Source organism: Rhinolophus ferrumequinum, chromosome 10, assembly GCF_004115265.2.
Source record: "Rhinolophus ferrumequinum isolate MPI-CBG mRhiFer1 chromosome 10, mRhiFer1_v1.p, whole genome shotgun sequence".
Classification (NCBI taxonomy): domain Eukaryota; kingdom Metazoa; phylum Chordata; class Mammalia; order Chiroptera; family Rhinolophidae; genus Rhinolophus; species Rhinolophus ferrumequinum.
The window spans coordinates 80,239,748-80,266,765 of record NC_046293.1 but is presented as its reverse complement, the minus strand read 5'-3'; the positions used below and the strand labels follow the sequence as shown (position 1 = coordinate 80,266,765).

Below are 27,018 nucleotides of genomic sequence, written 5' to 3'. Positions count from 1 at the left end.
TTTTAAATTAAGTACTCCTGACCTCAAGTAGGGTGTTAGAGCTGCTTGGTAATTATATAATTTTCCTTCTCTATGTACTTTCCTAGATCATTGTTTATTAAAGTGGGATCCTTGGCTAAGCATCATGGGAACTTACCAGAAATGCAGAACTTCAGGTCCTACTCTAAACCTCTATACATCAGAACATACACCTTAACAAGATCTCCACGTGATTAATAGGTACATTAAAGTTTGTGATGACTTTGCTTTCTATTTCACTAAGAAAACAGAAGCAAACAGAGGGCAAAACCCAGAAGCTTCCTCCATGTCATTTATTCACCTGCCCATTTTCATGTCCATATAGTCTGTCTTCCCTGTTACCACAGGATAACTATCGGTTCTACGACTAACTGAAGTCCTCAACCTGTGCACCAGAACCTATTAATCTCATCTATTCAAGGACATTAATCCAGTAATTAGTCCCCCGACCTGGAATTATTACTTTTCCCAGCTTCAACAGATTAGCTGCACACGTGCTGTTTTTCCCATCTTAAAATGAAAAATAAAATACCCCTACCACCATACTGTGGTACGATCCCCAGCACCACTGCCATTTATCAATACCCTCTAGAAAAGTTTTCATTACCAATTGTTTCCAATTATTCTTCCCCCACTGTCCTACACTCTCTTGCATCAGGCTCTGGCACCAATCATTCCACCAGAATTGCTCATCAGTGCCACTCAACAATTCCACTACGTTTAAAAATAATTCCTTAAATATCTTATATAAGTAGTTTTAGCATATAACCCAATTCAAAATAAGCCATCATTGAATACTGATAGTATTCAAATCCCTCAAAGCTTAAAAATAAACTCTACCTTATTTTCCCAAATATAATCAAGTTATTAAAAAGAAAAACTATTAAAATAATTCCACTAATTAATAATGCTTACCTGGTTGAACATAAGTAGCCTGTAAGAAATATTTCAAAGCTCTCTCAAAGTTCTTTTCATTTTCCAGAGCATGACCCACATTATTCCACAATTTGGCATTGTTTTTATTTACCTTAAATATACAAGTACAGATATAAATTAGTTACAGTTTAAAAAAATACAACTCCAATTACCACGGATATTTGTTTGATACACTGTCAGGCATGGGCTGCTCCATGGAGATGTCCATGAACAGGTAATGGTGACAAAAAGGTACAAACTTCCAGTTACAACATAAGTCAGTCCTGCAGATGGAACTTGTGGCATAGTGACTACAGTTAACAATACTATATTGTATATTTAAAAATCAGGAATAGAGTAGATCTTAAAAGTTCTCATCACAAGAAAAAAAAACTGTAACTATGTGAGATGATGGATGTTAACTTATCGTGGTAATCATTTCGTAATAAAAACAAGTATCAAATCATTATGTTGTACACCTTAAACTAATGCAAGGTTTATGTAAATTATATCTCAATAACACAGGAAAAAAATTATTTGGATTTTCTCCCGGGAAAAAAAAAAGACTCCAATTAACACAGATATTTGTGTGGTTTACTACTGGAATTGAGTGTTCCACGAAAATGTCCCCAGAGATGAGAAAAGAGCCAAAGAACGCTTCTTCATCAAATTTACTCTCTCCTTCTGTTAATATCAACATACTAACCACAGCAGTCTGATTATATCTATTTTATATACTAGAATTTTACAAAAAATTTTATTTGATCAAAGCATTGTGCTGTTTGAAAACTCCTGCTCTACTACTTACATTCTTTTGGGAAAAAAGGTATTCGATCATGAAAATGTGTTTAAACATTGCACTAATTACTTATTTTCAGGCTCCAGTGAAGTTAATTATGTATTCTATTATGGTAATGAGAATCCTGGGATTAAAGTTCTACGTTGATCTGTGCTTTCAGGGTTCACAGATGGTCACGGTGCTCCTGACGGCAGAGGACGGTACCTAGCCAAGGAACTAGCTGCAGTGATTGGGGCTGTGGTTTTCAGTATTGTCCTGGCAGTAAGGACAAGCAAAATTCCTAAAAATTATGGGGCTCCATTAGAATTCCAGGGGTGTGGATGTATAAGAATGGTAATGAAGGCTCATTTGTTTGCAGACTTTGGAGCTAGAGGAGATAATGGAGTTACTGAGTGTTTTAAGAGGATAGTCACCTGATCTTAAGTGGATGTCAAATTAAGAAGTCACACAGACTACTGCAATGAGGCAGTGATACAGTTAAGCTAGGCAGTGGAGAGTACAGAAATAGTCAAAAGGAAGTTAAGATTTAGAGATTTGAAGAGGGGCACCAGGAAGGGAGCACCTGAAAAAAAAAATCTTTGCCTGTACCTAGAAAAGAAATTTTATGATTTTTAAAAAGAACTTATTCCTATTTATGTTGTCCATTCCATAGAAATGCTGTATCACTCCTTTATTCCTGTTCCTATCTTTCCTATAGTATTATAACCATTGGTTGGTTATCTTCCACCTAATAGGGTACCATTTTTTTTGCCATGTATTTTATTTCATTGAATCTAAGGTGCCATCAATTATTAAGACTCACCATTGTTTTATGCACCATTAAGAAAGAAAAAAGTCACTAATTAATTATAAGATGCCTTTCACTGTAAGATGTATTCTAATTTCAGCAATGTTAAAAGGTTAAAAACTGTGTACCTTTTAACCAATTAAACATAGTATTCTTATTTAAACATTTTATCATTTGAGCTTCTAACAACTGTATAGCAATTAGGTAATTATTCATACATGCTGTGGACATACAGGTAAGCACTATTCAGAGCACTGATTATGGTATATATTACATAAAGAACAAATTATTTTTATTAATCTTTTGGTGAAGTACTTAATATTGACAGTTATATGTCTAATTAAAAGTTAAAACATCTTAGACACGGCTATAAGAAATTGATGACATACTTTCCTGTCATTCTGGATGATACTTTACCTTCAAGGCTGACATAAACAATGTATATTCGGACTCCCAATCCCAATTTCTGTGGAGTGTTTTTAAGGCATGAGTGAATATCACCATAGACAGACAAACCCAGGATAACTTTTTTAATACACTATTTGAGAAAAAAACAAAACAAATTATCTCTATCACCAAAAGCATTTTACCTTTCTGAACAGAGGTAAGAAATATGTTAAATGTCCCCAAATGTCATGTTTGAATTTATTCTAAAGGACAGGGATTGTACTACTAATCATCCAACTTCAGAAACATCACCAACAAAAAAATGAAATGTTATGAATACTGCCTTTCACTTCAGTCTTCAATTTCATTAAATATTCCAATATTTGCCTTTATTTCAAAAGCTCCTTTGTTATTAGAGTTGATAACAAAAAATTGATAAAACCAGTTTTTAATTGTGACTTTTTACATTTAAAGTCCTTTGTACCATTACCTACAACCTGAATATTCTTACTTGTGTTTATAAGGTCAATCTTATCACTGATTACATTTAAAAACATTTCTACTTATGTTCACGTATCACAGATTATCATGACATTCTTAAAATACTTTTACATTTGAAAGCTAGAATTATTAAAAATCTTAGTAAACGTTAACTCTTTATAAAATAGATGCAAATTACTAATATACTTTAGGCTAATTATTTGGGACTCAATTCCTCATCTATAAAAAGATGGTTATACTTCAATAATCCCTATGATCTCATTTAGTACTAATGTTCTCAGAGTCTGTGTTTCTGTCCTGGTAACACAGCTCACAATTTCTTTCATTTTGATAAATCCACTTAACCAGGATAAGGGTCTAAGAATCAGAAAGAACATGGACATTGGAAGTAGATGCATATATGAAGCAAGACTCTGCTGTTCACTAGCTGTGTGTTCCTGTAAAATTCAGGTAACCTGTAGGAGCTTCAATTTAAAAATTTGCAACATAGAGTTAAGGAATATGAGGATTCAATGAGAAAACAAGTCTAAACGGTCCGGCAGGCACTCAAATACCGGTAGTGATTATAAATGGAGATATGGGTAGAAGGTGAGAGAAAAGTTTTGGTACATACTAATGAAAATTGTAGACGTAGATGAGATCATCCAGGGATAATATGTAATGTGGGAAAAATGGTTATGAGTAAAACTCAAAAATAAAAAAAAACACATATATATTTAGAGAGGAGGTATAGCAAGAATAATTAAGAGAATATTTAGAGCAGAAATGAACAGATGTGAAAGAGAATCAAAAGCTTTTACAGATGTCAGAGAAATCAATTTTAAATAAAAGCATTGACTGGATTTAGCTCCTAGGAGGCAGTTTGTTATCTGTGTTAGTAAATGATATAGAAAGAAGTCAGAATTCTGTGCGTTGAATAAAGGGTGACTGGAGGTGAGAAAGAAGAGACAGTGACCATGTCTTATATACGTAAGTGTGACTATTCTGTTCTTAACTGTTAGTTTCAGGCAATTAGGACATCGTGGTTTTATGGTGAAGATAGTAATGTTAGAAAGAAATTACAGACTGCTTACTACATACGTTTCACATACCCTTGTTTGCATTTGGGTCTGACTCAAAATATGTTGTGTCTCAGGCTGTGCAATAAAATTATATAAATATAAGAACATAAGATGTGGTAGGTACAATGGAGCTTTCCTAACTCGAATTACAGAAAAATGAGGAGATTATGAAGATGAAAAAAATAAAGTATTAAAGTTTGACTTATAAAATTGAACTAAATAAACATTTAAAATACTTAAATGTATCATATTTGATATTATAGTTAGTAAGCATTAAATGAATATTTAAATTCACCTTTTATTTGATATTTTCTGCCATCCATGGGCTACCAAAATACAGAACCCCATGCTAGGAACATATAATACTCGCTCAGCAACCACAAATCCAACTGGAAAAAAAAGGTTCGATGCAGGAATAAATGGTAATGCCATTAAACAAAGTGCCTACAAAGAAAAAGATATTTTATTAAATTAAAAAAATATGTGGACATGCAATAGTCAAATCCAAGTATTTTATCAATTAATCTGGATAATGTACTGGTGGATCATTTTTAGTAATACTATAAAGAATATTAATTTAAAAACAAAAAAAGCAATTTAGCAATGATGACAACAAACAAAAAAATGTATTTCAGCAAGGTGAGATGAAGTCTTCTTGAATGCAATGCAAGATCTTATAATTAAGGTTCATCCAATTAAGTAAGAAATATTTCTTGAAAATATATATAAAACAAGATATAATTTTTTTACATCTAACTAATTTTTTTACATGTAGTAAAAATAAATTGACAGAGAAAGATGTTAATAGGTTTTAACAAAATGAATCCACAAAGGTTGATAAAAATAGCTAAATATGCCAGTTTTTATAATTTTACTATATAAGTAACCACATAATATTGGAAATCGATAAGCTATGTTTCAGACAAGATGGCAGACAACTACTTTTGTACCTCCGTTTTACTTTGCATAATATTCTGGTAAGTCACATACATTCAATAGAGGCTTAGTGTATGTATAAAAATAAAACTGTACTCTTTAAATCAAGTCTTTTAGTCTAAGACCTCTAATTCTAAGAAATTCTAATAAGAACTTCTAAAATTCTAACACTGCACACTGAAATAAAACCTCTCAAAAATGATGTGATTCCCCCCCCCCCCCCCCCCCCCCGTTTTGAAATGGGATGGCATATGGTTTCCAGGTTAAAAAGGCATTATAAAAGGTAGGACACAAATAACTACCACACAAATAACTTGTGGAAGGAAATAAGTTAGTTGCCATTAGAACATCTGTTTCTATGGACATCTACTTCTGTATTTTGTTAACCTGATTTGTTTTATAGTAACTAATTGAATAAACAAGCTGTTCCTTCAGCTTTGGAAGTTTGAGGGTCTTTTACAGTAACAGTTTGAGAGGAAAAGAATGTCTTTTCCTTATTATATTTAAACACACACACACATATTTATATACACATATACACACACACACATAAAAAAGAATACCTTCCCCATGAATCAAAATTTAATGATTTGTAATGAGGCAATACTGAATCTGAAGAAAAGCACTACCAACAAATTGCTCAGTATTATATCATTTTATGTCTGAAATTTTCATGTTTCCTTTTTAATCAAAAAGGTAAAGGATTAAGAGTACATAATTCATTTAACATTTACCAGAAGTGCTTGATAAAAATAATCAGCTAGCTGTGAAACAGATAGAGATGTTCTGAAATATGTAGTCCTTTTTTAAAAAATGTTCCCTATTAATTCATGGCTGCCCTGAAGCAATTTCATTTGAAAGAATTAAAAGTGTTCAAGTGATCCAAAGATGCATCATGGACGGATACGTAAGCTACACAAAAAAGAAAAGCCATCTCTCAAAAAACCTATTGGTTCTTGGATAAAAGAATGTCTCTAATGATTATTGAGTTACTCAGAAGTTCTAATACGCTCTCTATTAGTATATGCCAACCTAGTTGACTATGACTACCATAATTCCCTTCTGATGTAAACTCTTTAAAAGGGAGGAAGGTAGTATGGAAAGAGCCAAGGGTTTGGAGACCAGTCGTTTCATTTCTTACTTCCTATGTAACAAGGTAAACAATCAATCCCCTTGCAACTGTTTCTTTATAAATAAAATGGGGATTAATAATTACATTATGTTGTTGAGATACTTATAACGTTTTATTTAATAAGTCCTTAACATGGTATCTGGCACTTAGTAGGTACTCCTTTGATTTGCTTATCCTTTCCAGAGATCTTCAGAGTATATCTTCATAAAAATTAGCATGTTTAAGACTATACTTAAAGCAGTTATACCTAAGGTCACAATTGTTCTCATTTATACACATAAAATAAGATACAATTTACATAAATCTATGTTCATTTCATTGACACTATTCTCTATTTTTTATGCAGTTTACATATCATTTTTTATTTGCCAAAACTTTAAATTCATGTACCCTTCCTTTTATTACATTTCTTTTAGCAGAACCTCAGCTTTGGATGTATTCTACCATATATTTGCCTTGTCTGTATTTATCTGAGCAACAATGCACTACTAGAGACAGTTGCTAAGCAAAATAGATTAATATCATAAATTCATGATCACCATCTTCAAATTGATCTTTAAGACTCCTCAGGATTCCTAGGTTTCTTTGGTAGTTTACTCTAACTCTCCTTGATGTTTTAAATCTTGACTACTTTTCTCAAATTTAGACCCATGTCACTTTCAGCAGGTGACCATGCTTCCAAACTTAACAGAGAAAACTCATGCCATAAAACAAAAGATGAAACCCCAGAAAACATAAAACCCCAGTTGAGAAAGGCTGCTCTATAACCTCTCCATACGCGTTCTTATCCACATCCTGCTTTCAATAAATATCCATACGCCAGTCAATTAAAATTTTATGTGTAACTTAGGCTTCTCCTCTCAATTCTAGACACAAGGTGATACTCAAAATCTCCACTAGGATGTTTTAAAGATAGCTCAAACGAAACAGATCAAAGGTGAATAGTAAACATGATCTTTTCCCCGAACTCTGTATTTTTTCAGTCTTCTCTGTATCTCAGAAATTGGCTTCAAATTTCTCTAGGATGCAAGTCCCCTGGAAATGAGGTCCTTGTATTTCTTTTTGTTATCACATTCTTAGTGCCTATAATGCTGCCTAATACATAGGTTGAAATAAAAATTTTTAATAGAATGAATAAATGAATCTAGAGGCTCCAGCCAAAAATGATATATTTGCAAAGTATCAATAACACTTTCTGATTCAAGAAAATGTGAAAGATTATTGTCTTCAAGAATTTAAAGAGGCTTCAGAACTGTTATGAGTAAGATGTTAGAACAGCATAAGAAAATTACAAAGAAACAGATTTCAGAAAAACAACAACAAAAAGACTTTTCAAACAATCAGAGTTCTCTGAACATAGTAAGAAATACCTAAGGGAGGTATTGCTAACGAATCTTGCTAATGAGAACTGAAGAGCTATACATTTCTGGCTACATACCTTACATGACACTCTTCTCTGTGCCAAGAAAACAAAAAAGTATATAATATGACTCATTTCTTTATAAATCAGATAATCTAGTTAGGTAAAGCTAAGAAATGTGAAAAAATTGATGCCAAAAGGATGCTGCATGACTTCAGACTTCCTACTAAATTAGGGAAATTTATATCAGTTTTTGTTTTATATGCTAAATATACAGAGGGTGCCAAAAAAATGTATACACGTTTTAAGAAAGGAAAAAACTATTAAAATTGCCATACTCAATATATACCGATAACAAAAGATGAATACAAGTCGCGTTTGACTTCTGCAATTACAAGAGCTGCTCAAAGTGGTTACCATCAGCGTCCAGACACTTCTAATTATGGCGAACTACTGCTTGAGCAATGTTGACCCAAGTGTCCACTTGTATACATTTTTTGGAACCCTCGATATATGTCAAATTATGCTTGCATGTCAAATTCTGACATATAATTTTAGGGTAACCTAATGTAAGTAAATAAATTAAGATGATGTTGAACAAAAAAGACTGTTTCTAAAAGGATGCTTTTAATGAATTAAAGGCAGTCTCTTAATCAACGGAATGTAATATTATTGAAAAATAAAGAAATTTCTTACCATTAAAACAGTCTTGGAGGAATCACCAGGATATCTGAGACTGAATACTCCCAAAGCCACCAAAAGGAAAAAGAAAGTAAAGGTGGCAAGATTCCGAATATCTAGAAATGACTCTATAAGTGGTATTGTTCCCATGGTCCAATCACAGCAGAGCTCTGAAGGATTTAATAGGAGCCACGCATTCACAGGAAGGAGGTAGTTAAAAGTTAGCTGTCTTGTAGGAGTTGGGCTTACAGCAGCTGGGTTATCAAACCTGCATAAAGAATGAGTAAAAGTTGTTCAAACTAAAAATTTCCTAAACATAAAATTAATACATAACATATATAAAATACTGAACAATAATAAAAGCTGTATTTTCTATGTAATCTCATTAAACAGAAGACAAAAATATTTTTAATGACTACCTCAGATTCTTGCCCAAGTTCAAATTGTCTAATCTTTATGAAATGTCTAGTTGAGAAGAGTGGTATTTATAAAGAACTGATTGAAGGGCATGCAGGTTACCCATTTCTAGTTTGTTATTAGAATAATTCATACATGGATACTATAATAATATTGACTGCAGATGTACTTTCATCAAATTACCACCTTCTTAGTAAAAGTAGTAAGTTTTATAAGATTCATTGTTGTACGTGTTCTATGAATGCTTCTGAGAACACTAACCAATGTTTTTCTATATGAAGTTTGTTTCAGCACTAAAGGCTCATAAAAATGATGCTTCCTAGAAAGAATTACTGTTTTTCTCTTGTCACAGACACAGAAGTTTTACCACATACCATGTTTCCCTGAAAATAAGACCTAACCGGACCATTAGCTCTAATGCGTCTTTTGGAACAAAAATTAATGTAAGATCCGGTCTTATTTTAATATAAGACTGGGTATAATATAATATAATATAACATAATATAATATAATACCGGGTCTTGTATTAATTTTTGCTCCAAAAGATGCATTAGAGCTGATGGTCCGGCTAGGTCTTATTTTCAGGGAAACATGGTATGAGCTTTCCCTCTTTGCTTAGACTTCTAGGAAGTTGAAATCCAAATTTCCAGGAGAGTACTAACTCTATAGGCCTATGTAACAGTTTATTTGTGTTCTACTTTTCCTCCTAGTATGTATTAAAATAAGCTTATATCCTGGTTTATATTTCAAATGAATAACCAGATTTTCATTTCTTTAGGCTATGTTCTAAATTTTATTGGCAATATTAATATATGGTCCTTTAAAAACCCAATTTCTGATTTTAAGATGAATAAGTCAATGAAAAACCAACCTTTACCACTCATTTGATTTGCTCTTCTTAAAAGTATCAAATGGTTGAGAAAAATTACTATTTGACAAATAATATTTAAATTTTTCGTATTTGAGTACCTACATATATGGAAAATAATAAATCTTGAGAATCAGGGCTTGAATTCTCAAAATAATCAACAGAACTGAATACAAAGCTACCTTTTTTCCTGTTGTTAAAGCTTACTATTCAGAATTCATTTTTATGATTAACAGTTTATTTAGGATAGCTAATTTAATAACTGAATTGCAGAGAAAGACTATACATCAAAGCATGTCAAATCATATTATAATCAACTTCACAAGGTAATGAAATAGAATAAAATTTATACATACACACACAAATATATACTTATATATACCATGTTTCCCCAAAACAAGACCTAGCGGATCATCAGCTCTAATGTATCTTCTGGAGCAAAATTAATGCAAGACCCGGTATTATACTATACTATACTATATTATATTATATTATATTACATTACATTACATTACATTACATTACATTATATTATAAGACCTGGTCTTATAATATTTTAAAATAAGACCGAGTCTTATATTAATTTTTGCTCCAAAAGACGCATTAAAGCTGATGGTCCTGCTGGGTGTTATTTTCGGAGAAACAGTAACACACTCCATATACCCATCCACACACACACAAACCAAGCAAATACATTCACACCTACTAACCATACTTTCATATTGTAAAATTGGAGATGGGATATCAAATTCTCTAAAAGGAATGACAAACAGAATAAAAACACTGAAACCAAAGGGTGAAGAAAGAAATATAGAGTATATATGTACAATTCAATCTATTTCCCATACTTTAATACTAAAATGAGTTGTTCAGTTTATCATGGCTAGACTCGAGGGTAAACATTTACGAAGTTAAAATGTAATTATTCTTTAAAGAAAGAAATGCTATTGAAAATGATAATTATATGAAAAATATCACAAAGATAGTGCTGGACATAAGAGAACTATCTGAATAAAATTTATCTAACCAGGATAGCAATGCATTATCATAGATAGCAATATGAATGCATTTTGGCCTTTTGGTAAAAAAAAGTTCTTGCTTGTAATGTCAGTTACTAAAAACTGAATAGAGAACTAGTATAAACTTCATTTAAAATTTTAGCCCAATCAGGTGAAATAGAAAAAATGTTAAATGGTAGAGCAAGAAAAAGCACATTGTTAAAATTCAGGGTAAGTTTTGCTGCTAGCCTTAAACAACTAAAAAACTGGACAAGATATATAAAACATTTTTTTTTTTAAACACACTGAGCATCAAACAAAGGACATTTGTACAGTTATACCTGAGAGAAGACAAACAAATGAGGGGAGCCCGACCTGAAGAATTCAGTCTTTGGGGCTGTCAGGTAGAACCTGGCGGAGCCCACTAGTACCCCTAAGTTGAGAAGATGAAGCTGGGAGACCGAGTAGCCCAGGGGGCTGGAGCGAGGACGCAGAATATCAGCCAGAGGATAGCTGCTGAGAAAGAAAACTCAGGAGAGCTATAGGTCTCTCTCCAGTTTTTAGTACTGATGAGAACTGACCAGCATAATGATGTGAGGAAATACTCAAGGGTCAGTGTGCTGGGGTTGAATTATGTCTCCCCAAAATTAATGTCTACCCAGCACCTTACAATGTGATCTTATTTGGAAACAGGGTCTTTGCCATTACATTAGGTTGAGTTAAGATGAGGTTATACTGGATTGGGGGGGCCCTCAATTCAATGACAGGCGTTCTTATACAGAGAGGAGAGAATAAAGAGAAACACAAGGAGAACAAGGCCAGGTAAAGATGAAGCTGAGTGGATGATGCAGCAACATGTCAAAGAATGCCAAAGATTGCCAGCAAACACCAGAAGCTTGGAAAAAGGCACAGAACAGATTCTTCCTCAGAGCCGTCAGAAGGAACCAACTGTGCCCTACACCTTGATTTTGGACTTCTGACCTCCAGTACTGTGAGAATAAATTTCTGTTGCTTTAATCTACCCGGTTTCTGGTAATTCGTTATAGCAGTCCTAGGAAAACTTATATGATTAGGGAAGTACCTCCCAAAAAGATTAGATAAAAATTCCCAAGTATCACACACAGCTAGGAATAATTCCTCAGCAGCCAGGGTGCAAATCCTCATAATTCACAGTCCATCGGAAAGTCCAAAGGGTCTTGTGTCAGTAGGGGAGACAAATTAGCCCTAACCTAATTGCTGCCATGATCTCATAAAACAAAGCTTAAAAGCAAAGTTAGAAGATGAAACATTTTGTAAATAAATGCATCCCAGAACAAATGTCACTGGTTTAAAAATTACCAGGCATGTTAAGTATAAAAATACAATCCAGAAAGAGAAAAATTATTCAATCGAAACTGACCAAGAAATGACAGATGACAAAATTAGTCGACAAGGACTTTAAAGCACTAGAACATGCAGAGACAGGAAACAAGTAAAAAAGGCGCAAACAGAACTTTAATTAGAGATGAAACTGAGATGAAAAATAACCATGAGAAATTAAGGGCCGATTAGACATTGTAGAAGAAAAATAAGTGAACTTGAAGACACAAGGAAAAAACAAAAAACAAAACACAATCCAAAATGCAATCCAAGGGAAAATAGTTTTGGGGGTGAGAAGAATGAACAGAGTATCAGTGCAACAACTCCAAGAAGCCTAATATACAGGTAACTGGAGTCCCACAAGAAGAAAGGAGAGAGAAGACAGAAAAAAACTTTAAGAATAGCTACAAAATTTCCAAAGGATATATAAAGTAGTAAAACCTACAGATTCTAAACACCTCAATTAACCCAAACACAAGAAACATGAAGATAAAAGAAATAATGAGTGAAAGTTTGTACCTTTGGACTACCTTCACCCAAACTTCCAGTTTTAAGATGAGTGAGTCCTAGGGATGTAACGTGTAGCATGGTGACTATAGTTAACCACACAGTATTGTGTATTTGACAGTTGCTAAGAGAGTAGATCTTAACAGTTTTTAATCACAAGAAAAAAAAATGTAATTATGTGTGGTGATATTAACTAAGCTTATGGTAATCATTTCTCTGTCTATATATCAAATCATTATGTTGTACACCTAAAACTAATAATTCATTATATGTCAATTATGTCTCAAAAAATAAAGAGGAGAGAAACGATAAAGAAAAAATATTAAAAGCTGCACAGAAAAGACACACTACCTGCAGAAGCATAAAGATAAGGATGACTGAAGCTTTCCCATGGAAAACAATATAAAACAAAAAATAATAGAGTAATATTTTTAGAGTACTGAAAGAAAACCAGCCAATGTAGAATTCTACACTCAGAGATAATATTGTTCAAAAACAAAGGCAAAATAAAGATATTTTTAGATATAAATGCTAAAAGAATTGATCACCAGCAGACCTACATGTCAAGAAATGTTAAAGTCCTTCAGTCACAAAGAAAATGGTACCAAATGAAGATCTTGATCTAATAAAAACTGAAGAACACTAGAAACGGTAACTATATGCGTTAATATAAATGACTTTTAAAAATTATTTAAAAATTATTCCAAAGTTAATTGTTTAAAGCAGAAAATAACAACAACAATGTATTGTGGCATTTATAATTTATACTCAAGGAATATGTATGCAAATAGCACAAAAGCAATTTTATATGTTTATATAAGAATTTATTAATTATATATATGCTTATACTATAGATGCTGATATTTATATTATATATACTCACAATTATAGTATCCTTTGAAAATAAACTATGATACAGGACATATACAAAAAACCACAAAGCAATCACTAAAAAATCACAGCAAAGACTTTTATCTAATAAGTCAACAAGGAGATAAGAATGGAATGATAATAAAATACTCAATCCAAAAGAAGGCAGAGAAAAAAGAAAACAAAGTAATGGGGTGAAGAAAACAATTAGCAAGATGGTAGATTTACATCAAACAATATCAGTAATCACATTAAATGTAAATAGCCGAAACACCCCATTTAAAAGATAGATTATCTGCCTAAACAGAAAAGGAAGACCCAACTACCGTATATGCGGCCTACAAGGAATCCACTTTAAATATAAAGATATGGATGGATAACAAGAAAAAGATAAACCTTGGAAAAAGATAAATCTTGGAACACTAACAAAAGACAGCTTGAGTAGCTATATTAATACAAGACAATGTAAATTACTGAGTAAAGACTATTACATGGGATAAAGCTCATTTAATAATGATAAAGGGATCAATTCATCAAATGGAAATTACAGTTCAAAATGTTTATGTGCTTAACAATAGTTTTAAAACATCTGAAGCAAAACTGATTCAACTGCAGGAGAAACAGACAAATCTACAGTTATAGTCAGAAATTTCAATATCCTCTCAATAATTAATAGAAGACAAAAGTCACTAAGGCTATAGTAGATTTAACAGTTAATCAATTTGAGGGTCATTATTTTCTTGATTGTGGTAGTTTCATGAGTACCTCACAATTTATTAATTTGTATATTTTAAATATATGCACGTTTTAAAAAAACCGTAATTATGACTCAAGGCTCTTTAAAAAACCTCAATGTAAATCAAACACTTTCTGAAATATTTACAATCACTTAAAATCCAAAGTTAATTTAAAAAGGATGGAAAACAACAACAACAACAAAACAAAACAATTTCATACCTGGTGAATACTGGAAGTTGGGACTGAATAATCTGGACTCTAATCACGACAAGTAATAGTGTACTGAACATCAAAACAATGAGTTTTATTAGTGTCTGTAGCATAGAAAAGGGAATACCACCCTTTCCACGGATAAACTGTCCAGCAGTAGTATATAATAATGGCAAAGTATACTGGAAAAGGAAAAAAATGTTTTCAATAAATAAACATACACTACAATGTTTTCAATAATGGAGTACTTTGTAAATGAAAGATTAGATAGAAATTGACTGTAATTATAAAATCAATATGAAACAATTTGTGGAACTGATAATGAATAAAACTGAGCCTGACAATCTTATTCAATAATTATATCGTACAATATTACTGTGTACTTTTCCAAATTGACTAACAATTTCATTATTGAAACTTAAAAAGCTGTGTTTAAAAAGCTGGAGGTGTTATAAAATGTTAAGTAATTTTCAGTGGGTATGAGGAAAGAAATGCTTGTTTTTTGCAAATTTTTGGCATCATTATTGATAAACAGACTGATTTACATAATGATGCATTTAGAAAATAAGTTTATTATAGCAAATACGATTCAACAGGAAAAAAGATAGTAACCAGAAAATTTATATTTCTCCTTACCCCCTGGGCAATAAATACTTCATACACACAGCAAATTCCCACAACTGTTATTCCTTGTTCTTTACACAGCGTTGCAATAGCCACTAAAAACACTGTCAATGCAATTGGAGTCCACACTGTAATTTAAGAACAGAAAAATATAAAACTACACAAAACAATTTGATACCATAAAAGGATATTTTAGGTTAGGCAACCATTACACATTGCTGAAAAACTTTACTTGTGATTCTATATTCCTATTTGCATTATTTCCCACTGACTTATACTCTATATTTTAAAACACATTTAAATGTGTAATTTTTGCTTTATATATTGAAAACAAAATATCAAGATGTATAATTTGAACTAAAAATTTTTTCGTAGAGATGAAAATTATCTAACCAAATACTAACTTTTAAAACAAAGGTAGAGTGGCCAATTTGGAGAAGAGAAACTTATAAGCTTGAGTGTCATGATTAATGAACTACCAATTTGAAACAAAAATAAATACCTAAAATTATCACACAGATATCAATATACTTCATTTATTAAAAACTTGAAACTGAAAACTACTGGGCAAAGTAGAGTACTACTCTTATTTTAAAGACTACAAAGTCTGAAACAAGTTAGTAAAAAGCATTTAAATTAATAATACTGTTTTAAAAAGTTCACAATATTCACAAGTTCAATTTAAATGAAAAACCTACTTCATTAACTTTAAGTAAATGTCCATTACTTAGTAGTAACTGATTAAAGAACAATGAATTGTGAGAGTAATTCCGGATCTACCACTAACTTTACTTGCTTTGTGACTTTGGGCAACTGTTCTGAACTTCAGTTTTCTTATTGGAAAATATGACCTCCATTTTTTTTCCAGTTTTTTAAAAAATGCTAATACAATTGTGTGACCTCAGATTTTATTCATTAAGAACATTAATCAAAACAAAAACTCAAAAAACTGACTTAAAATCCAGGAGTAAATAAGAACACAAGTCATAAATCTAATATATTTTCTTTTGACTTAATATAGAAACTTTTGGGCTTAATATAGAAACTCATCTATTTTGAAATTGTTTTTAATTTTAAAGTACTCTACATACTAAAATTACTGAAAAAAAACCCAACAAAAACAAACAAACAACTAAAAAAATCCCCAAACACTGTTGGGGATAGTAAGTATAACAGTATTCCTTGCTCAAAAAAATTTTCATATTCTAATTAGGCCCAAGCCATCAATACTGATGTACTAGATTATACTAAGGGCTGGAATAGTATACTAAATTCAACAAGAACTTCATAAAGAAAAGATATCAGTAGATAATCATTCACAAAACAAGTTGAATCTAAAGTTGGACTTTGAAGGATACAAAGGACATGAAAAAACTGGGCAAAGGGTATGTATGAATAAAGGAGTAGAGGAGGGAAGAAGGTTGGCAAATGAATAATACAGAGAACAGTAAAACCAATGGGTATGTATATATTAAAAACTAGTGGGAAATAATGGTCTTGAAAACAAATATTTAAAAACATACATTAAACTGTTTATATGACCAGTGTAGCACATATTACTTCACTGAGTCTCAAAATCACTCCATGGCATAAAAGGGCAGATGTAATTGTACACATTTTTTAGATGAGGAAAGAATTTTGGAGGTTAAAAACAAGTCAAGCACAATAAAGAGCTCATGGTACTAAATTTAGAGCTTCTTAGTAATTTGTCTTTCCACTCTAAGGAAGAGAAAGCAAACAGTTGCCTTCCATAACGTTAAATTCAACCTCAGCAACTAATATCTCTAATAAAGGCAAAAGCTTTACTGAAACTTCAGTTCAGTTGATCACTTCAGTTCAACCTTCGGTGACTAAATCGCTATACAAACATGTACACTTTGATTTTTATAATCAGATCTCTGTGGCTAAAGTTACCATCTGTGCTTTTGTCCACAACAAGCACCTCTGCTAGAAAGTTAACAACACTGAAACAAAACAAAACAAGAACAAAAACAAAACCATGTATAAGTATAGAATCAATTGGAATCATTAAAATCCATTCCAATTTCAAAATATAGGTTACTAAAGTGATTTTACATGTGTAAAGGTACACACCTTCAGCAATTAAGTATTCAAACAGTTATTTTAAATATCTACTACATTTTGTGAGAGCAAGTGATAATCAAATCAACAGACAAAGATAGAGGGTTTTTTCCCAAATGGTGCCCTAAGTGTTACAGAGACAAGTAGGTGAAGGGAAAAAAGGAGTGGGGGAGATCAGTGGTACTACTGGTAACATTTGAGCAGAAACCTAAAGAAATGGAAAAGCAAGTGCAAAGGCCCTGAGATGGATCACAATTATAAAAAGAGCATGGGGTACAAATAATTTAGAATATAAAGTGATTAAATAATTACAAAATAAAAATCTTTACATAGGACAACATACATTAGATAGAATGGGGGACACAAAGATGATGACAAAACTATTTTAGGTCTCAAACATAAAATTATGTAACATGGAGTAAGAAGAATCATAGGTGTTAGGAGAATAGAAGTCCAAAGTAGGTTTCGGCATCTTTTCATATAGAATTTAAAACACAATACATTCGTTCACTTGATCATTTGCTCAACAAATATATATTGAACACATACTGTGTACCAGGAACCATTCTAGGAAATGGATGGAAAATGAAAGAAAGTTACTTACTTTAATGAAGGTTAGAGTCAATTGTGAAACAACAAACAACAAAGGGTTAAAAGAAAAATATAAATTATGTATTTCCAGGTTAGAAATGAGAAATGCGGGTTAAAGGGACAGAAAGCAACATGATTTGTTTTTTTGTTTTGGTCAAGTAGTGAACTAGCAGGACCTGCTGGCTCCTTCCCCCAAAATCAACCCCAGAATGAGATTAAGTGAGAGGAAATATGGCCTCTAAGACACTTACCAAAAAAAAATAAAATAAAATAAAACTCAAAAACTACCTTGTGGGCACTGAAGGTTATCTTAAATGTGTCTGTGTGGTTGTTATGAGGGCATGCATCCAAAGCATTTCCCAGGAGAGTGGGAAAATGTTTTAACTTCCGCTCTAGCCAATCCTGACCACCTTGGGTAGATCCCTGTTTGCTCCTTTACTGTACAATCTGCAGCACTGTAGCTTGTGGGTGTCCATGTGGTTCAATCAGAGCATTTCACAAGTTTGGCTGGGTTACAGAGTAGGTTTTATTTGAAAACGTGCAAAGTGACCAACCACTCTCAGGCAGTCTCTTCCACACATCTCCCATCTAAAGGCACAGGAATGGTAGACTGGCTTCTTCTCAGTGGTGATTCTCTTGAAGAGACTACAGGGGTGTTTGGTAGAATGGTAACTACAACAGAGATCCCCCAGGGCCTGGGGAACCTGGACCTCCCCACCCTGGGTTTTAATGACTCATAGCCTGGACAGAGTAGCCCTGGTCTTTCTTCCTCACAGATACAGTGATAACTAGGAGATCATGTGGCTTGAATTCACAAGCCAAAATAAGTAGATACCTGAAGGGTACAACAGTCATGAAAGAGAGAACAAACATAATAACATATGCTACTAAATCAGAATTATTTGAAAAGACAGACCAAACATTTAAAATAAGTAATTCTAAAGGAAATAAGGGAAGATACTGGAATTATGAAGCATAAAAAAATAATTAAAAAGAACCACGTAAAATGATTAGGAATAAAAATATGATAAAGTGAAAGGCTATTTTAGAGTAGGGAAGGTTTCCCGAAGAGAGAAAGTTGAGCAGAGGCCAGATGATATAAAAATAATGTAGAAGAGATAACTATGTGAAGCTCTAAGGGAAGAAAATTCAAAAAAGAGGGAACAGCAAGTATAAAGACAGGCGCTTCACCTTTTTGAGGAACCACAAGGTCTGTCTACCTGGGTCCAGTGAAGCTAGCCAGCTAGGGCAAAACCGGCTGTAACATGGTTGACAAGGTAGGCAGGGGCCCGATCAGGGTCTTGCAGGTAACATTTCCTACGTTTACCATTCATGCTTTGCTTAGGGTGGTATTTAAGGAGGCAATCGATCTGCAATTCAGTATTAGTTAACCGAACTAACTCTCCCTGCGTGAGAGGCAACGGGGACCACAGATGTCCTGCTTATTGTGAGCCACTTAGCGCTCTAAATGCCTCAACATGATTACCTCATCTAATTCAAACAGGTAGGGACTGCGATTATCTACGTTTTATAAAGCAACTAAGGCACAGAGAGGCTAAGTAATGTGCCCAGTGAATGGAGCTGGCAAACCAACGGTGGACCTGGAATGTGAAACCAGACTGCAGAGCCCCCTGATCTTGACCTCTATGCGATGCTGCCACTCGGATGGTTCTAAGATGGCATTATGCATGGCCGCAAGTGGCAGTCCTGCTCACGTCACAAATCTAAGACACTAAAGCTGTTGGGCTAAATCACTTATTTCTTGAACCTTAGTTTCCACACATACAAAATTAGGCTCCTTATCCTCAATATGTTGGGTCTATAATGAGAAAATTCTCTAAGAACACAGCAAAAAAACCTCAGAATTAAATGTTAAGATCAACCAAATATAGGTTAAGGCCGTTATAGGAAGCCCCTTTCATGCCCACTGTGCCCACATGCTTAAAAATCAGTTTTATTGCTTGGAACGTGTTTTCTGACAATGCCAAGCATCGTTAGGACTAATGAGCTAATATAACAAAGTGTCTTCCAGGGCAGGCCAATGCTAGGGACTCAATAAATAGCGGAACTATGATCAACACATCATAAAAATTACATTCTAATAGGCTTTTGTTTTATTACTAGTTTCAGGTGTACAAAACAACATAGTGATCAGACATTTACACCTCTCACTAAGTGATAACCCCAACAAGTCTACTAGCCCTCTGACACTGTACATGGCCATTACAATACCATTGACTGTATTCCCTGTGCCGTACTTTACATCCTGTGACTATTTGTTAAAATTACAGTTGACATTCAATATTATTTTATACTAGTTTCAGCGCAGTGGTTAGACGTTTACATAATTTATAAAGTGATCCTCCCGATAACACACTAATAGGCCTAACTTTGCCTAAACAATATAAATCACAACCTTCAGAGCTGTTATTTATTTACAGAAAGACAACTGAAGAATTGGTACTTGTATCATTTATAGGTACAGTGGACGGAACCAAGAATAACCCTAAAACTCCTATGTTCTATGGTAATTTTTTTAAAAAATCGTATCATGTAAAATCTGTAGTCATGATATAATATAAACTACATGCAAAAATTTTTAATATTGACAATGTTGCATACTTTCAGATGTCCATACATGCTAAAGCAGTACAATATATAAACATAAACTCCAAGTGTGGTATATGTTTAGTAAGAAGCACTAAAAGGTAATTACAAAATACATGATCAAGTTTTACAGCTATAGAAATAACATTAAACCCCCCTCCAACACACACACACACACACACACACACACACACACACACACACACCCTATGGAATTATCTGGTCCTTTTGATTTGGTATGTGACAAAAACGCTAGACATTTACCTATGGAATTATCTGGTCCTTTTGATTTGGTATATGACAGAAATGCAGCTAGAAAAAATATAGATGACAAAAGTTCTGCTCTTCCCACAACACCTGTTACCTAGAAAGGAAAAGCAAGAAGTAATATTAATGAGGAGCATTTAGAAAATTTAACTATAATAGCACCAGCACTATAATTAGAAACTAAATCGTCATAACTTTTCACATGTACAATTCTTTCTTAGACATTCTTTGGGTGCCCTCATGTGGTGAATTTGTATATCTTCTATAAAAATAAATTTATCAGTGACTCAAGTTCTTTTTTTTTTCCCCCAAGTTCTTTTATTAGTAGTACTATTTTGAAATAATTACAGAGGCACAGGAAGTTGCAAAAATAGTGGGGAGAGGTCTCGTGTACCTTTTACCCAGTTCCCCCAATGGTAACATCTTACATAATTATAATACAATATTTAGAATAGTTCTTAAATAATAATAATAAAAAAAGCTAAGTACTTTTATATATTCTTAGAATACAAGTTCTCAGTATACAAAAGTATCATAAATTCAGTAAGTTATATTTCATAATAAACCTGCAAACTAAAGTTTTAAAAAACCATAAATGTTAACAAATCCTTTTAAATTCTAAAAATTTAAACATAAGACACCAAGCCTCTCCCTTTAAAGTATTTTGAACTCACTGCAAAATTTAAAACAATCTATCATTTTTGTAAATGCATGGAAAAATGCCTGTTCAGCTAGACAACAAAAGGTTCAAGATAGTAGGAGAGACACACAACCCTCTCCAAAACACACACACACACAGTTTAAACATAATCTTTTGCTTTCAACCAAAACAAAACCATTTTGGAGTTTCAAGGTTAACAACAAAAATAAAGCCACAGTTTGAGTAGGCCCTGGTAGATATTAGGGACTGATGGACACATTGGCACTAGCAGAGATAGCTCACAGTTTTGAAACGATGGCAGTAGACAGTATGAAATTACTGAATGTCATTATTTGTTAGGGTGGCTGTTCATGTTTCTATGTATTTTGACATATTTTCATCCCTTACTTAAATTTGCCTTATTGACTATATTCTGTCCTTTGAAACACAAACAATGCCAAATTCATAAATATTTTAAATCTTACTTATAAAACAATTAACAAAGAACAGAACTGTATTCATTTATATGTTATATTACTAAAGTTGAGTGATTCTATCTTATGTTCTTGAATAACTGTTTGTTTCAAAAACTTTGAAATTTTAAAATTTTATGTAGTAGGAAGTTAGACTCTGTACACCAGGGAGTTAAGACTTATTATAGTAATACACACAATGCGATATATAGATGATGTATTACAGAATTGTACACTTGAAAGCTATGTAATATAACTAACCATTGTCACCCCAATAACTTTAATTAAAAAAAAAATTCAGATCTTCAAATACTTGGATCAAAGTTACGGTTAAATATTTTTCTTAAAAATATATATCATTATAATCACTGTGTAGGCTTTATAAAAAAACACAATGAAATAAACATTAATTTACAATTTTACTTACTGCTTCTGTGTGTATTGGGTGCACTGCAAAAAGTAAAGAAGCAATCACACTACTCCTGTTGTCCAGAAAAAGTTTGCAGACTTTAAGAAATATCACAGTGACCACAGCATGAAAAATCATATTTAAGAGATGATATGACATTGGTTTTAGTTCACTAAACAGATAATTTAGGCGAAATGTCAGTACTGTTAATGGACGGTAAGATTTGTGGCTTCTCTCCTAAAGGAAAAAAACAATTACTGATTACTGAAGTATCTTGGGCCTTCAGGGCATATAAACTAATCATTGCTTAGTATTATTATTGAAAGTATCTATATTTGCCTGAGAAATAACAACAAAATAACGAAATGCCTCAAGAATAACGCAGACATAAAAGATAGTTTTATAATCTCTGTTTCTTATTTCCTTAGTCCAAAAACAAGGCAACTTCCTCTCAGATATATAGTGGTGGGGGAAGTTAACAGCAGAGTAAGAACATGTGACTATTAATTCCTTTTCAATGCACAGACCCAAAAAAAACAAAAACAAAAACAAAAAAAAGTGGGACAATAGTGGCACTGCTTAAGTACAAGTAGAGGATTCTTTCCAAAGCCTGCTTCCCAATCTACTACCTATAGAAGCATTTATATAACTTCCTTTAGATCTTCCAAAGGAAATATAAGAATGGAATGCTTACCAGTACAGTTTATATAATAATGACTCAAAAAGGAACCGTCAGGTTGTTTTATGAAAAACACCTCCATAATGTATATACCTGAATATATTAAACCAAAAATCCCCAAATACTACACAGAGAGTAATATTAATACAAGAGGAAAAATTTTCTGAGATGAAGAGAACATACACCTTGTTGTGGTAGTCTCTGCTGACAATAAAATTTTATGTCAAGTACTGAATTTCTTAATAAACTATTAATAGAAGTTACATTTAACCAGAATTATTTTTACTCTAAGACAAAAATCAAACCAGATTTAAGAAACACACAGGTGAAAAATATATATTAAACCTTCTTTAAGACCTATATTGGCACAAAAATCCTTACAAAGTTTTGGGCTGTTACTGGATGACATCAACCATTAGGTCCTTGAGGCTAATTCCAGGCTTGTCAAGAGACCTTATGCCACCTAAATACGACTTAGAATAATTTTTCCCTAGTGGCACATTTCCCTACAGGCGACAGAACATGCCGGTCAGAAAATACAAGGAAGCACGACTTCATTATAAACCGTTATTCTAATTTGTGCATCCATTCCATCTGAGCTTAGTACTTCTTAGTGTGTTTGCTTATAGGTGCTCTGAACAAAATCAAATTTTCATCTTCAAAGCTGAGAAAATCACAAAACATAGAAAAGATATCATGATAGGGTAACTTTCATGAGTCCTTTAACCTGGCCAGCTAAACTTTCAGGTCAAAAATCTCAGTGCCATGATTAAGATCACAAGACACCACAAATGAGGAAATGGACATGTTTCTAAGGGTCTCTGGGATAAAGGGTAGGAGTCGAAGGGAAATTAATTGTCTAGAAAACAATGCATAAGAGGACCACATGTCCCCCCCTGGTTATCAAAAGATTTATTTTTTAAAAAGCTAGAACTGTGTTGGCACAGAAGGTTAGAGGAAAATAATGTCTGCTTATTTAATAAGAAAAAATACTTATTATGTTCTTGTGACTAGGTGAATGAAAGATTCCATTACCATGCTTGAGAAACTTCCAAATTTGGAGAATGCAGAAATGGGCCAGGAGTGACAACTGACAAACTATAACTATAAAAGAATGTTATATATTATGTTTCAACAATTATGAGCCACGTGTAGATAGATTAATTCATTCATTTAGCCTCAAGATATTATTCTTTCATAGATTAGGAAAGTGACGTGCCATCTTAAAGTTGTATTCCTATTTCACACAGCTATTATATAATAGAACTAAAATTAGAATCCAATCTATATGATCCCAAACTGACAAGGGTTTAATCCCAGTTTAACACTGACCTTCAAAATAAAGTTACTGGCAAAGTAAAAATACCCCCATAAAAATGAACTAAACTTTTGGGTCCTCAGTATAAAATTAAAATAACTATTAGGTAAAAGATATGACACAAATTTAAAATTTTTAATAAATCACTTTTTTATGCAGAAAAATTGACAATTTTACTTACTATTTTTACACTTGAAGTCTAATTTATATTCAAGTTTTTATATAAATGTATTTTTAGGTGGTTAAATATATTACAAATAGTCATCTCTTTTGCCTCATTCACAAGAGAGAGAAAAAGAAATAAAGTGGGTTAGCAAGAAATAAACTTGTATTACACCTATTGTTCTCCTACATTTGCTTTTCATACACAAACATTATTATTAAAAAGATTAAGTCAAGGTACACAACCAAGGAAAGAAACAAATACTGCTTTAAAGAAGATATTCACATCTTCAATTCCCTATTTAATTTATTACAAACATGTCTCATAAAATTTTGGGGGGAAATCCATTAGTTGCTATGATGACAACGTTGATAAAGAAAGAGTAATAAACTAGCAGGTTATTTTAAAATCTGAGATTCACGTAAGTAATACATAAATAATTACTTACTTACCTCAGACATAGGGGTTCCCCAGAAGTCATTCTGAAATAAAGCTTTTAAAGGTGTAGATGGATGCAGGTCTTTATTATCCAGTATTGCGGAAACATCATCAAAAACAAAACCACAAAACAGGCTGTTCCAATAGCAGGCAATAACCACACCTACTATTAAAGTTATTTCCTTGAGGTTAATATCAGCCATCTTTTCCACAAGCACTTGTACACAAAATCTAGGGGGAAAAATCATTAAGATAAAAATGAAATAAGCAACATTAAAAAAAAAAAAGTACAATTTTAATAGGATAATAAGTAAAACAAAAGTTGAATGTTAATTCTCCGAGAAAGTTAATTCTTCAAAGCTCAGCTCAAATATCATCCACCTCTAAGAAGCATTAGCTGATTACCTCTCCATATTAAGACAGAATTGCTCCTTCATACCTCTATAGTGCTTTATCGCACCAGTTAATCTTTGGACCTATCTCTCTAGCTAATTAGATAGTGAACTCTTTATCAATTGTCACAGGTCAGGTTACCTGGGAAACAGACACATACAAGATAACTCTAAAAAACTATTAGGATATTCTCCAGGAGTAGCTAAATGAACCTTTTTGAGAAAACAAATACTTGAAAAGACACTGATCATGGGGTTTTGGAGAGACCTAGAGGAAGTTTTTGCTTTTTATTTTTGAATCTAAAGATCAACCATTACCTATACCAGAGGGCCAAACTTGTAATCTGCAGCCTTGCTTAGTTTGATCAAAAGTAGAACTGGAAAATAATATACTTGTGCTATTTTAAGCTATATTTGTGATAATTTGTTATAGCAGCAATAGGAAACTAATACATCACTCGCAGAGCTAGATATGTGAGACCTAAAGTATATCTGTGGGAGTTCTGGTGGAATCAGAGAAGAAGAATAGGGTAGAAAGAGTGGGTAGAGATTTAAAATTATATATATAATTTTGTGGATAAAAAAAGGGGGTTTGTACAAGTTCCATAACCGAAAGTAACCTCACAAGGTGACCTGATCATGAATTCCTAGCTGGGAATATCACGGTGAGTAGTCATGCTCCAGGCCCTATATAAGGTTTATCTTCACTGTAAGCAAGCCCTATCCATTGCTTGTACATCTAAGTTAACACACCTTTGAAATGCCTCTTTTTCAGACTCCTCGGAGGTGTAACCACCCTCAAGGGAGCACATGGCAGTGTTTTTCGTATTAAGCGAAAAAGGGGGTACCTACAAGTTTGGTGACCAAAAGTAACCTCACAGGGTGATCTGAGGTTACTTCGCTTTCTCTCACCTTCATGTAATCTTCCTTACATTCCCGTCTTAATTACAAACGTATAAAAGAAATTGGAAAACTGTCATTGTCTGGAGCATTTGAGATCTTCCCGGCATGTCATCAGTTTGGCTCAAGTAAATGCTTATAAAAATACTCTACAGGTTTAGAAATTTCTTAAGCCAATAATTTATATAGAGATATACAAGAACTTATGGGAAAGAATTAAAATATCTTTAGAATTAGATAGGAATACCTTAGAATAAATTAGACTTTTTAAAGAAATGCAAAATCCAATTCAATAAATCAGGAAATTAGCTGTTTTCGAACATATATACTTTTCAATTGAAAGAAAAATTATGTAAGGATTTCTCTTAAATCCAGAAGTGATTTATCGTCTCTAAACAGTATAGACTACTTGTACACACTTATTACCACACAAAAACATGTTGATGGTGTTTGTTTAAAGGTTGGAGAATATGAGCAGGAATTCATTTGCCTCAGCTCCTTCCCAAATATGCTAAAATGAAACTAAAGGTATTATTTTTTCTTTTTTTAAAGGGAAGGTTATAAATTTCACATGAATGAAGATAATTGGAAAGGAGATGATAGCAAATTTTGGAAGCTGGAAAGGCAAAAGGTTTAGTAAGTGACTCAACAGAGTTCAGAAAAGTGAATCTTAAGCTAAAGGGGATAAAGCTGCCAAGTTTTCTGCACCTTTGCCAGCATCAATCTCAAAAACTGGTACCAAGGATCTTAAGAAACAGGGCTAGGAGCAGATGGATTTACTAAAGTTTAGACCTCTCTCTCACTGGATAAAGCCAAATAACGCCCCCTCCTCTGCCAAGGCAGAAGACTCTAGACTTTCTCTCTGGAGTAGGTGAAAAAGTGTTTGATACA

The 27,018-nt window shown here is 32.9% G+C and overlaps 1 protein-coding gene across 2 annotated transcripts in view; it reads right to left on the bottom strand.

The window, feature by feature from the left end:
• Positions 1–27,018, bottom strand: part of TMTC3 (transmembrane O-mannosyltransferase targeting cadherins 3) — a 49,031-nt gene that overhangs the window by 13,125 nt on the left and 8,888 nt on the right. For both annotated transcript variants that reach the window (XM_033117871.1, XM_033117872.1), the window contains exons 2-10: positions 24,850–25,066; positions 22,256–22,474; positions 20,713–20,812; positions 15,181–15,296; positions 14,554–14,726; positions 8,593–8,845; positions 4,764–4,912; positions 2,937–3,057; positions 934–1,045 (exon numbers count right to left, since the gene is read on the bottom strand). In XM_033117871.1, the coding sequence (XP_032973762.1) occupies positions 934–1,045; positions 2,937–3,057; positions 4,764–4,912; positions 8,593–8,845; positions 14,554–14,726; positions 15,181–15,296; positions 20,713–20,812; positions 22,256–22,474; positions 24,850–25,038 (1,432 nt within the window). In that variant the 5' untranslated portion in view covers positions 25,039–25,066. The remainder of the gene's footprint in view (positions 1–933; positions 1,046–2,936; positions 3,058–4,763; positions 4,913–8,592; positions 8,846–14,553; positions 14,727–15,180; positions 15,297–20,712; positions 20,813–22,255; positions 22,475–24,849; positions 25,067–27,018) is intronic.